This window comes from Setaria italica, chromosome II, assembly GCF_000263155.2.
Source record: "Setaria italica strain Yugu1 chromosome II, Setaria_italica_v2.0, whole genome shotgun sequence".
In the NCBI taxonomy this organism is placed as follows: domain Eukaryota; kingdom Viridiplantae; phylum Streptophyta; class Magnoliopsida; order Poales; family Poaceae; genus Setaria; species Setaria italica.
The window spans coordinates 34,581,569-34,594,247 of record NC_028451.1 but is presented as its reverse complement, the minus strand read 5'-3'; the positions used below and the strand labels follow the sequence as shown (position 1 = coordinate 34,594,247).

At 48.6% G+C, this 12,679-nt stretch overlaps 2 protein-coding genes across 3 annotated transcripts; both read right to left on the bottom strand.

Annotated features, from left to right (window-relative positions):
- Positions 1–1,996: 1,996 nt before the first annotated feature.
- Positions 1,997–9,377, bottom strand: LOC101762637 (transcription factor bHLH49). Of its 2 annotated transcripts, XM_004957045.4 has the most exons (10): positions 7,329–9,377; positions 6,681–7,189; positions 6,466–6,583; positions 4,333–4,965; positions 3,961–4,182; positions 3,785–3,850; positions 3,628–3,696; positions 3,328–3,399; positions 3,063–3,239; positions 1,997–2,637 (listed from the first exon to the last, which is right to left on the bottom strand). In XM_004957045.4, exons 2-10 carry the CDS (start codon positions 6,755–6,757, stop codon positions 2,521–2,523), a joined length of 1,551 nt encoding a protein of 516 aa, XP_004957102.1. In that variant the 5' UTR covers positions 6,758–7,189; positions 7,329–9,377; the 3' UTR covers positions 1,997–2,520. The 2 variants fall into 2 exon arrangements, with proteins under 2 accessions (XP_004957102.1, XP_012698809.1); XM_012843355.1 differs by lacking the exons at positions 6,466–6,583; positions 7,329–9,377 and having other exon boundaries at positions 6,681–6,710.
- Positions 9,378–10,527: 1,150 nt separating this feature from the next.
- LOC101786536 (pentatricopeptide repeat-containing protein At5g48910) lies at positions 10,528–11,949 on the bottom strand. The gene has a single exon (XM_012843691.1). It carries the CDS (start codon positions 11,947–11,949, stop codon positions 10,528–10,530), a length of 1,422 nt encoding a protein of 473 aa, XP_012699145.1.
- Between the last annotated feature and the right edge of the window lie 730 nt (positions 11,950–12,679).

The window sequence follows — 12,679 nt, the reverse complement described above, 5'->3', positions numbered from 1 at the left end:
GGACTCGGAATTCTTGATTTATAAAGGTTAGCGAGACACTTAGACTTCGTTGGTGTTGGTTCCAATGGAAACATGGCTCAAGACCATGCATGGAATGGATTGGACATCCCGTGTGACAAGGATGATAAAGATCTTTTTAACACCTCGACGGTGGTTAAAGTGGGGCGCCGAGGCAGCTAAACAATTTTTTAGCACTCAAGTTGGATCGATGGGAGAGCACCAAAATAGATAGTGCATTGCCTATTCAACAAATCAAAAAGAAAAACGTTATTGTGCATAAGGCTTTACAAGACAATTATTGGATCTAACAAGTGTGCCCACTAACGACGATGGAGGAGGTGAGCGAGTACACAACCCTATGGGAGGAGATACACCCGCTAAATCGCAACCCTAAAGCTGAAGATGAAATAATCTGGTGATAGACACCTGATGGTGAATTATTACAAAGAGCGCATAACGTATACAATTCTCTGGGCAAACAAAGAAACTGTCAATTACCCCAATTTGGAAAGCGAACCAAAATGTAGAATTTTTGCATGATTCTTCTTCATAGAAAAATTTTAACGTCAGACAACCTAGAGAAAAGATGATGGCCCCACGATCCCATATGCAAACTTTGCAATACAAAACCCAAGACGCCTAAACACTTGTGCAAAAATTGTACATGCACCGTTGCAGTGTGGTTGAGACTAGTCAATTGGTTCTAGCTACAACATTTGCCAAGGGAAAATTCCACGAACTCCATACATAGATAGTGGAAAAGATGCCGAGTCGTTATCAACAAAGAAAATAGATTCCATTTTGATGGCTTCGTTATTTACTTTTGGTGGAATATTTGGAGAAGGAACGCAACAGAAAACTTTCAAACCAGTGGATGATGTGGCTTTCCTTATTTGAGAAGAGTTTTACCAATATCAGTTGGCAACCCGAGCATCAGGATCGCTGGAACCGCCACCCTCTTCTTAGTTTTCTTCCTTCTTGCTAGTTTGTTCGTGTTTTAGTCGTGTCGGTCCGTAGTCGTGTGGGGTGTTCGTACCAATTTTTTAGTCATGTGGGGGTGTTTTTTCTTTTTGCCACTAGTTGTCTCTCTCTTATTTTGTTCTCCTCTTCTAATAAAATTTAGGGCAATTCTCTTGCCGTCCGTTCGGAAAAAAAACTTCTGCCCATGAGCCGTGAGCGGGATGCCGGGATCGCCTCCGAAACGGCCCAACGCGCGCTCCTCTCCGCGCCTTCCCAGCTTCTCTCCATCCGGCGGCCTAACCGCTCAGTTATCGGTCGCCGCACACGCTCGGGCGGGACGGGCATACAGAGGAGAGGAAACGTACCGAATCCCACCGGCAGCACGATCGGAGTGCGCGACGAGCGCACGCTCAGACGCTTGTCCGATCCGTCGTCGCGGTCGCCGGAGCCCGCACCCACGAACCCACGAGCGAGCTGGCCGCACGGCGCACGCGGCCGGAATCGCGCCAGCGTACGGCGTCGCGCCCAGGGGTCCGGCACGTCTCGGGCGGATACAAAGGGGCCGCCCGAGCAGCAGCGCGTTGCCTTGTCTTGGAACCGTGGCGACACCGGCAGAATATACCAAACCGCTTGTTTTATTGCCTGCGTCGCGTCGGTTGTCCACATCGGCGGCGGCTGTAGAGTGAACAGAAGTTTCACTGTGCGTGACCAGTCGCAAGTTGGGGTGAGAACGATTCTTCATGCTAATTATGTGTCTCGAGGGAACGAGCTCATCTCTCTCTCTCTCCAGACTGAGATGAAAGATCTTAACTTGTCCTAGTCGTGACCCGGCACATATTCTTCTCCCTACAGTTCATTTCATCTGTCATGCATCCACCGTTTCCCCTAAGCTGTGATGAAAGATGATCTCGCCACAAGAGGGAAGATCCTGTAACCAACCAAACAAGCCAACGATTCGCATATGACTTTGGGACGAACAAATGCACGAGAATGCAGTACGATATAGCGTACGTCCTTCACTGCACTACAAACACAATTTACCGAAATATTTTGATCTTTTAACTAATAAACGTCGCCCCCCATTTAGGAGTGTTTAGCATCCATGAAGCATCCAAAACAAAAGCAACCGAATGAACGTAACCAAAAGCTCCCCACATTACATCCTGCCACACACACACAGAAGCAGCACCAGCTCATCTGCTCGCTACAAACGCAGCCACTGTTACTGCACTGTGCGCCATGATTAATGGGCGCTACCACCCCCAGCAGAGGCAGAATTTCCAGCCATCCAGCCCGGCAACGTCACAGATTCCCTCCCAAGCGCAGCGCTGGCTGCTTCCGCCCGTGGGGGCTCCCTCCCTCCTCGATCTCTTCTCAGTTCTGAACACAATAAAAACCCGGCCGTGGACGACGACGCAGTTAAAGGCTGCTGCTGTGCTCCGGCAGTAGCAGCGCCAGTTTATATGTGTGCACCCCTGCGCTCCTGCATGTTCGTCGATCAGATGGAAAAAAAAAAGGCTTGCTCTTAGTATGTGCAATGCAGCTGGGCCAGACTGCGCGTCACATTTGGAACCCGTCCTGCGACGGCCTGATGCTCAAGTCCTGTGCCGACGACCCCAGGGACGGGTACCCCATCTGCGCGACGTCACTGAACGGCCCATTCAATGCGTGGGGCATCTGCTCCAGGAAATCGGAAACGAAAAGTTAGCCAGCCTGTGTGTGCTTGGATGAACTTGGGAGGAGTGTTTACTGCTAGTTCAGATTGTTCATATTTCCCAAAAATTTGCTGCCAAACTCACAAGCTTGCTCAAGAATAGAGAAGCATTTGAGTAGGAGAGCCTCTTTGTGTTTGAGGAATCTATGGATTGTCTATTACTACAAAGAGCGTACTGTATGTAGGTGTTGAGCTAGTTTATTGGATATGTAAAGGGCTGTTGACTGTCAAGTGCAATCTTTGGGAAAAATTATGTTGCTACATGATAGCTTAAGGAGCTATGTCAACTGCTAGCTGAATACTAAAGTGAATACTGTTGGCTGCGCTGATATTTTTAAGAAAGAATAGAGTATTGTGTGCACTACAATCATTTTGGAAAGATGCTAACCTGAGATCCGTCTTTAGCACTTAGCTGTGCCTGTATGATTCTCCTGAACACGTCTGGATTGGCCATGCCAGCAGCGCCCCCCTGAATCAGGCCTGGTTGCGATAGCTGTAGTTGTGGGTGGATCATCTCTGGGGAGAATCCGAGGGAAGATGAAGAGACACCAGGGAAGCGAAGAAGCTGATGGTAGGAGAAGAAAAATCTGGCTTTGTTAGATTCTTGTATGTATAATTAACAAAGGAGAATGAGATTGCAAGAAGCATCATACATCTTTCGACAGAAGCCCTTCTATGTTGAGGTCAAGCCTTGGGTTTACTGTCGCAAGCTTCATCGATAGGAACTGCGAGATAAATATGAGCTCAATATTTTGCTTTTTGCCATCAGTAAGCAATCGCGGTTACAGGAAATATTATTCATATTCAGGTATCAATATCTAGCGATTACTTTTAGTTAAAGAAAATCTAGTGATTACTACCTTTTTAGTGACCGCTGCCCATAGCTAAACCCTTAATTAGTTCAGACAAAGTTGTGAAGATTTTGACATAACAAGGGGGATGTTAATGATTACCTCAACTTGTCTTTGCAGGGACTGAACATAATTGATGATCTCGTCAAGCATCACCGCCTTCCCAGTGACCTGAATTCAGTTCATGAAACATAAACTTGTTAGAATTGTTATGTAAACACATAGTAATACACAACTTCGTTTCCCTAGAACGACTTACTTTGCTGCAGCCGGGAACAAGGTCCTGCAGAAGCTTCATCCTCTCGCTAATCTTCTCCCTTCTCAACTGCAGGAAAAGATGAGTTTTCAGAACCAGCCATGTCAATTTCAGGGCGCATCAAAAGCTGCACACCAAACGGTGAACACTGGGGTGCCAACCGGTGATCGAGTCCGTACCCTTTCTGCAAGGCTGTGGCTGTTGGTCGCCTGTCCGCGCCGAGCCCGGACATGGATGTAGTCTTCCTTCTGGGACTCGGAGGTCTCTTTCGCCCCCTTCCCTTTCGACTTGCCGGTGGTTGTTGCCGGGCTGCTCTCCTCGCCTTTGTCCTTGCTGTGCACGCTCTCGTTTGCCGAATCCGCGGGCAGGTTGGAGGATTGAACCTGATCGCCTCCCATCACCTTTCATCAGACAGAACACAGAGAGATGCATCCATCAGTTTAACATCTAGTTCGTTCACCAGTTAATTAACTTGGCTACTCGAGTCGATAGACTTTTCAAATAATGACGGTAGAAAGGTTTCAGACACGGGAAGCAAGAACAGTGCTCACCTCGTTTGGCCTTCTCCTCTTCTTGGAGTCCGACGTCCCTTTGGACGAGCAGTCCCCTCCGGCGGCCTCCGAGCTCGGCACCCCGTCGTGGCCGTTCCGGCCGAGCTCCGGCTCGCCCTTCTCGTTGCCGTCCTTCCTCTGGTGATCCAGGAGCGCCTCGGAGGAGCCACTGAACGCGCCGTTCATGTGCTGATCAGCCGCGCCGAAGCCGGCGCCGCCCATCACCCCGCCGCCGCCGCCGCCGCCGAAGCAGGACGCCCGCGCGGCGCGCTCGATGAAGCCGGAGTCGACGGGGAAATGGCCGAGGCCCTGCGGGAGGAACCCGGGCACCGGCGCCAAGAAGCCGCCGCCGCCCCGCGTGGCGGACATGGCGCCGCCGACGTCGGAGAGCACCATGGCCTGGGAGGTGGACGCCCACATGCCGGCGGTCGCGAACGCGGAGTCCATCATGGGGCCCTGATGCTGCTGTGCCTGAGGGCACGCAAAGGCGGCGGCGCTGAATTGGGTCTGCCACTCCACCGGGATGCCGGCGCCGGCGGAGGACGCGTTGCCCTCCATCCCTTTCTCGCCGCTCTCGTTCATGTCCATCGGTTGATCTTGCTCACAACTTGAGTAGAGTACCCGAGCGAGCAGCTAGCACAGAGATAGAGCTCACCCACGGTCAATGGACGAATGGGAGACGAGAAAGGCTAGAGAAGAAGAGCTAGCTCCTCCATTGGCCAGAGGGCTGCGTAGGCAGGCAATATGATAGCCGGGGCAAGCACGCAAGCAAGAAGCTCTCGTCACGGCCTATGGCAGGAAAAGGAAAGATGGCCGGGCACTGGAGATTCTGATGCTATCTGTTCCGGCGAGGAGGCATAGGAAGAAGAGCTACGAAAGAGGGGAGAGCCTAGACTATATAAGAAGAGAGAGAGAGAGAGAGAGAGAGAGAGAGAGAGAGAGAGAGAGGTTGTAGGCAAAGGCTTGTCAGACTTATAGGGCTACTAGCAATTGTTCACTAGCTCTTGTAGTTTCACCAGTAGTGGGCACTGGGTAGTACACGGCGAGCCACAGGCACAGGGATTGATTACAGCGGGCAGGCAAGGCGATGTTGCAGCTGCAGGCAGCCGCTTTACACTCCTCCTAATCACCACCACCATGGCCGGTGTTGTTTAACCCTTGATGGAGCTTATTTTTAAGTGCCCCTGGCGGCCTCGCCTTTATCTTTGTTAACAGCCCTTTAATCATGCTGTTTACCTTTGCTTTTGTTTACTTACTCCATACACATCAGAGAGAGAGAGCAAGCGTAAAGAGGAAGGGGAGCTGAGCTGAGCCGATCGAGAGTTCTTCACAGCAGCGTAGAGCAACGAGGAGCATTGCCATCCCGGCATCCCTGACAGTGCCAACCCTCACGGGCATTTGTTTATGGGCGCCAACCGCTCGCTTTCCTCAAGGCGCCTGGCTGTAAATTATGCCACCCGAATCATTATTTGACTGTTGCAGTTTTTTTATGCCCGGCACGGAGAATTATTTACACGCCCTTCGTGATCGGCATGATTAGTTTTGTTGAAGAAAATGGTGGTCAACAGTAGCAGGGGGTGCCGATCGAGGCATTAGCTACTTACCCCAACAGCAAAGCAAACCTACTTTCATTTCACCCACACGAAACTCCCCACCCCCTTTTCTTTCACATTTTCCCCACTAATCTTATCTTCAGGTCAGGCCACTCTCTTAACAGTTGGATGTGAAATTCAGTCGCAAACAAGCAGGATTTCGAGTTTTGTAAGCAGGGGCAGACCAACCGGAAACTGTAAGCCTTAGCTTAGTGCCGAGCTTCAGGCACAGCTGAAAGAGATGGGGTTCAGATTCTCCTAATCTCAATCTTTCTTTGGCGGCAAATAAACAAGTTAAAACTATTCGTTAGCCTCGGGGCGCGCGCGAGCTCGAATCTAGCTTTAGATTAGTTAAAGCCTCCCCCGCCCATGCAATACTTTTATTCACTCCAAACACGCTTTTGCCCCCCTCCATTAAGCTTTTAAATCCAGGGTTTCTGAAGAAAAGCACCAGGACCCCTCACAAATCTACCCTCCATGCTCACTAAAACACCGCGAGAAGTGGCCTGCAAGTTACTCGTTATTCCCCTGCCCGCTTTACCTTTCTTTCAGCACCATCACAGCTGCTGCTGCAGCTGCAGCCTCGTCGTCCTCCCACCATCTCGTCTCCCAGCAGCTGCCTTTTCTCCTGCCTAAACATTAGTGGCGCCCTCGCCAAGCTGCTCGCTCTTAAAGCGGTAGCAGGGAAAGCAAACGAAACCGAATCTTGGGAGAAATGTAAACTAAGGACTGCAAAGGATAGGACTTCAAACTCACCAGGAAATGGACCATAGAATGGACCACAGGCCGGCTACGTGGATAACAAGTCTTGGTAGATTACTAGCCACGGCCATCCAGCTTTCTTGACCTCACCGGGAAGAAGACGGCATACGCGTCGCCTTCGCGAGCCATGACCAGTTGCCGGCTTGCCGCGCTCCTTTTGCACGGCTCCGTGCACAGCAGCGGCGGCCGGCCTCGGCGCGGCGCATTCACCGTTGCCGCTCCGGGGCGGGCTCGGCTCGTGCAGTCATTGAGGGATGGGGGAAGGGGCCCCGACCACCCGCCAGATTATCTTCTCGCGCATCATTATGCTCGCCAGAAAGGTTGCCACAGATCTGTGTCTTCTTTCCCAATCATTGCCGTGCATATTCGTGTGTACCATATGCTTGGGCGCTCGCATCACATCGCCTGCAGCAGCGGAAACCGGATAATGCGAGGGCAGGATGATATCAGCTCAGTGCTCAGAGCTTGCTGGATGCTGGCAACGTACAGGAGCTGAGGCCGAGCTGAAAAATAAGAGAGCGACCGTCATATTCATATTTTTTTTCCTTCACTCACTCTTCAGGAGGAGGGAAGAAGAAAATCATAGTTACAGGATACACAATGTTGATATTGATGAGACTTCTTGTGCCGCTAGGGCCCTACCTGTCGGCACTGGGACATCAGGGGCTAGCGAAGTCAGAGGATTCCTGCAAACAAAACAGCTCCAAGAAATAGCAGCCAAAGAACTCAAAGTAAACAAATGGAGCAGTGCCTGCATTGGATTAGCTGGCAATCGTCTCTTTTGGGGTAGTAAGTCTAAAGGTAAAAAAACACAACCCATGCTATATGAAGATAAGATTTTCGACATCGGATTCGTTCATCCCGCAGACCCTGCTCCCTGTGTAGACTGTCCTCCTGCTTAACAGCTTCAGAGATGTTCCTTTTCTTCGCTGCAATAAACTGCACTGGCACCCTTCAAAACTTGGGAATCATCAGAAGAGCATACCAACAAATGATTTGGGGTTTTGAATCAGAATATAAACGCTAATAATCTAAGATCCAGAGGAGAACAGAAAGGGTTCTGATAGGACAGGCTAAGCTTCTCTAAAGTAAAACAGAATGATCAGACCAAATCCACCACGCCTACCATAATTTGTACATGCTTCAAAAGTTTGTGCATACAGTTACTAGAGAGATGCATCGATAAGCAAAGAACACAAAAGCAGTCTTAATGGGATCATTACCAAGAGTGAATGATGAGAGTTGAACATGGATGATTCGATTGTAGTACAAGCTAGACCATAATATCTGAACGACGCGAGTACACACACTGTGTGCTAATTCAGTGTTCGATTCCCATGTGCATAGGGTACAGGATCTCTAATTATGCTTAGGAAAGCGTATGCCACACCTTTCTGAAAACCATAAACAAAGCACAGTCCGTGGCAAAGCCAGCTGCACGCGAGATGCAAGTGAGTATATTTTTGGTAAAGGTCTATGTTAGGTGTAACCTTGGGGGAGTTATGATCATCCGAACCAAGACTTGGAAATTACCCATTATTCTAAACCCTAATTACGCATTATGTCGTACGCTAATGGTCTTATTATACTCCTAGAGTAGTGATTAGAGCTGTAAGCTAGAGATTAAACTGCAAAATACATATCTGGGGAACACTAAAGAACTATCCCCGAGAGGGGAAATAAAGTAATAGAGTTGATAAGGGCAGCAGCCTGCTTATTTTGTCAAGGCCAACCTGTTAATGATTGGCATGGAGCTAGGGCAATTCGACTGTATATCATATAACATTATGTGCGTGCGCATCTGTGTATGCATGCGTGTGTTTGTTGCCTTGTGTGCGAAGAAAAAAAAGTTCACAGACATAATGTACTAGATCTGGACACTCACTATAGTAGTCTTTGCTTTTTTGGTGCCTATTTCAATGTATCAAATAACTAGAGTGCAAATTATCCAACTGAACAAGTGCTGTTGTCCATGATACTTCACGTAGAACTACCAAGTTTGCTTGGTCTTCTCTAATAAGTCTACAGATATTTTGTTTAAAAAGGAACAGGGTTACTTATTAGATTTAAATCTTATGGCCCTCTGGGTTCAGTGCTACCTCTAAAGCAGTAGCAAACATAAAATGTGATGATTCCTCCTTATCTTGATGATTCAACACAGAAAAGAATAGCACATATGTTCAAATTTGACAGCATCTGTGCTTGAAAATGGCTGATAAGCATGCATTTGCATAAAAGGTGTCTCTTCGTCTTTATGTTCAAACAAAGGCCCCCCTACATCCAACAGGCAGTAATAACAACAGCACGGTGGAAGTGATTACTCTGCACAACATTGTTGATCTTTGTCCTTATCACAAATAACAGTCTTTACTTTTGCTCAGTTTAATAACTGCTATAATTTCTTGTGCAGAACGCTTTGTCTCTTTCGAAATCAACAGCAGGGCAGCAAGTGAAATAGTTTTTTTTTTTGGAAAGATGCAAGTGAAATATTGAACAGCAGTACTGGAGGTAATTGCCATATCAGAAATATAACATTTCTAGCACATATTCAATAAAAAACATTAATAGCACATGAATTTCACAGTTAAGGAAGAAGAAAACAGCAAGTCCATTGTATCTATCGTGCCTTTACCAAAGCATGTGAAGGGTGTAGCCCATGGGACAGCTAAATCCCACTTTGCTCCTGCCCTTTATTGTGATCTATAACTCCATTTCAAAAAATTTGACCAAGCCTAACATGCATACAAACCAAGGAGGCACTATGAAATATTTAAAGGCACTGGACCATACATACCTATTAAATGATATAATAATGCTATGCAACCCTTCTACAGAGTCAATGTAGTGGTAGTGAGTGGCAATAATGTGCAAATAAAGATTTAAACACTTAATGAATCATATGTGCAAAAATAGAAATGTACAACCAGGTAGATGAATCTTATGTGTGATTAAAAAAATGATAAAAGCTAACTGGTTGAATTAAAGTATAGTTGCCCTCCTTGCCAGACAGAAACTAAAATGAACCATACTGCCTCAAAAGGAAAGCTACAGGCCTAGTTGGCCCTAACGCCTCTCCTATGTGTTTCTCTTTCAAATGCAAGTTCATGTGAAGTGGCCACCCACAAACTGAACTGTGTAATGACAGTAGTACAGTAGGAAAAACAGCATTAAGTATGTATCAGGCAATTGATGGTTCTGAGTCCCTACCATATGAAAGAAGCTAAATTTATCTGAATTTAATGATACTTTTGCGTAGGACATACATCTCAGGTTCATGTTCAGTTTTGAATCATGCTGACTGAAAAGGACAATAATTAGGTTTCAAGTTGCTGAGACATAAGAGATGTCAATCATGTTGTTGGGTCAAGGGTACCATAGTATTCAATAGACATGCAATAAAGTCATGAGCTTCATGGCACATTAACAATTCTTCTCAAATGGTCAATAATAACCATTGGCAACAGTTGTCTCATATACTATACATTTCAGTGTAATAAGTAAAAATAAAGGAACATCATTGCAATCAAAATATTACCAGTAATCCCCGCAAGAACAAGACCCTTCTCTGAAATGATGAAATCGATTTGCATCTCTAACAATTATGCTCCTCCCGTAAATCTCGCTTAGAAGTTTTATGGCATTATGACAATCTCCGCAGATCCGGAGGTTATTTACTACTCTAATAGGCGTGCCAGGAGCAGTGCTGGTCAGCCCAAAGGCTATCGCAAGCTTCTTACTATGAAGAGCTAGCGAGCTCTCTTTCACATCTTCATCATCAATATCTAGCAGCACTTGTGAAGTGTCAGGAGTAAATCCTGTATTTTTAAGCTGTTGACAAATCTCATTTATCTCCGGAAATGAACTCATGAATTACGCCATTAAGTTCCACCGAACTGCTCCCAGGGATCTTCAGCACACCGCGATCCAACATAAGCTTCCTCACTTTATGCACTCCTCCCCAGTTGCCATCCAGTGCATATATGTTGGATAGCAACACATACCCTGCGTGATCATTTGGGGCAGCCTCAATAAGCCTATGGCCAGCCTTTTTTCCCAACTCTAAGTTCTTATGAGTTCTACAAGCAGCCAATAGGGCCTTCAACATAGAAGCATCTGGCTCCATCGGCATTATCTGGATGATCTCCTCAGCTTTCTCAAACATCCCTGCACGGGAGAACAGATCCACCATGCAACCATAATGTGCAATGTCAGGCTCAATACCATAAACTTTGAACATTCTCTTGAAATGCCGTATACCTTCCTGCACAAACCCCCCATGGCTACAAGCATTCAGTACACTGTTAAATGTAATCTTGTTAGGCACCAATCCTTTTGACTCCATCCTGGTGAAGAGCTCCAGAGCCCTTGCACTGCAACCATTCGCTGTGAAACCAGCTAACATTGCATTCCAAGTATCCAAGCTCATCTTTTCTCCAGCGTTCTCAAACACATAAACTGCACCCTCAATGAACCCGCATTTTGAGTACATGTTTATCAATGCCGAGCTCAATTTCTCCTCGACTTCAACCCCTTTCCTGATGACATATGCATGCGCCCACAGCCCCAAAGCGAGTGCCCCCAAGTACGCGATTGCCGAGACAACGCTCACTAATGTCACCCTGTCAGGCTGGCACTCCTGGCTCGCCAGCATCTCCCGGAACACCGCGATTGCCTCATCGTACTCACCATTGGCGACGCACCACGAAAGCACTGTGTTCCACGAGATGCTGTCCCGGAACGGCATCCTGGCAAAGAAATCGCAGAGCGCGTCCGCGTCCCCACCCTCCTGAGCGTACCCGCGCAGCAGGCAGTTCCAGGCGAACATGTCGTTGTCGGTCCCGCCGTCGAACACCCTGCGCGCGTGGGGGAGCATCCCGCAGACGGCGTAGGCGTGGACGAGCCTGCCGCGCACGCGGCGGTGGGAGGCGACGATCCCGCGCTTGGCGGCGTGCGCGTGGAGCTGCGCGGCCGCGGCGCGGTCCCTCCCGCGCGCGCAGCACGCGAGCGCGAGCGCGAGCGCGGCGGGGTCCGGGTCGGCGCCTGAGCGGAGGAGGTGGTCGAACAGGGGGAGCGCGAGGTGCGGGTTGAGCCGCATGCGCGCGGCGTACGACGCGGACGCAGCCGAGGCGTGGGAGGTGGAGGCGGAGGCCTGGGCTTCCGCGTCGCATGGCGGCGTCGGCGGTTGCGCTTGCGGCTGCGGTTTTTTCGTAGTGGTGGCGAGCGTGGTGGAAGTTAGGAAGAAGGGGACAGTTGGGGGAGGCATTGCTTTGGACAGCGGAGTGTGTGCGGGGGAGGAGCTCGCGGCGGGCGGCGATTGGGTCGCGCCCGGCCGGCGAGGGGGCGCACGGCACCGGCACGAGGAGGCCGCCGTGCGTCGTGCAGCGGATGAGGTGGAAGTGGCCAAGTGGGATTCTGTTGTTCCGGCCCAGATCACCTTGTTGAGGCCCAACTGTAGTACTAGGACCGACCGAATGTTGCTTAAGTTCAGCCGCATTGGGCTCTCAGGTCCAGAAAAAATAGGTCCCAGTGAGCGAAACAGAGTGGACCGGACCTTAGAGCTGTTCTTCCATTCGCATGAACTTGAGAGTTTGAGACAAGGACCAAACTTCAATACTGTCAGATAAAGAAAAACGTGCTTACCACTCATGGAGAATTCATATTAACTTTTTAAGGCCTTGTGGAGAACATTTTCTTACAGTTCCATCTGAAGAACCTTTTCTATAGCCAAAGGATGAAACATGGAGCAGGTCCTTTCCTTAGTTAACGGTATGCAAAAATTGTAGTAATGCTATAAATGTGACGGTGGACATGGTTGGAACGAAGAAGTTTGACATGAGAAGTCGAGAACCATTTACTTATGCATGCTGGAATCAAGAAAACAAGTCCGTTCCAGAAACGGAGACGAGAGTGCAAGCTTCACAGGCCACAGGTTAGGTACACTGGCTTCCACTCCACGTAGGTACATATACAATATTAATGTCTAGCATGATCGA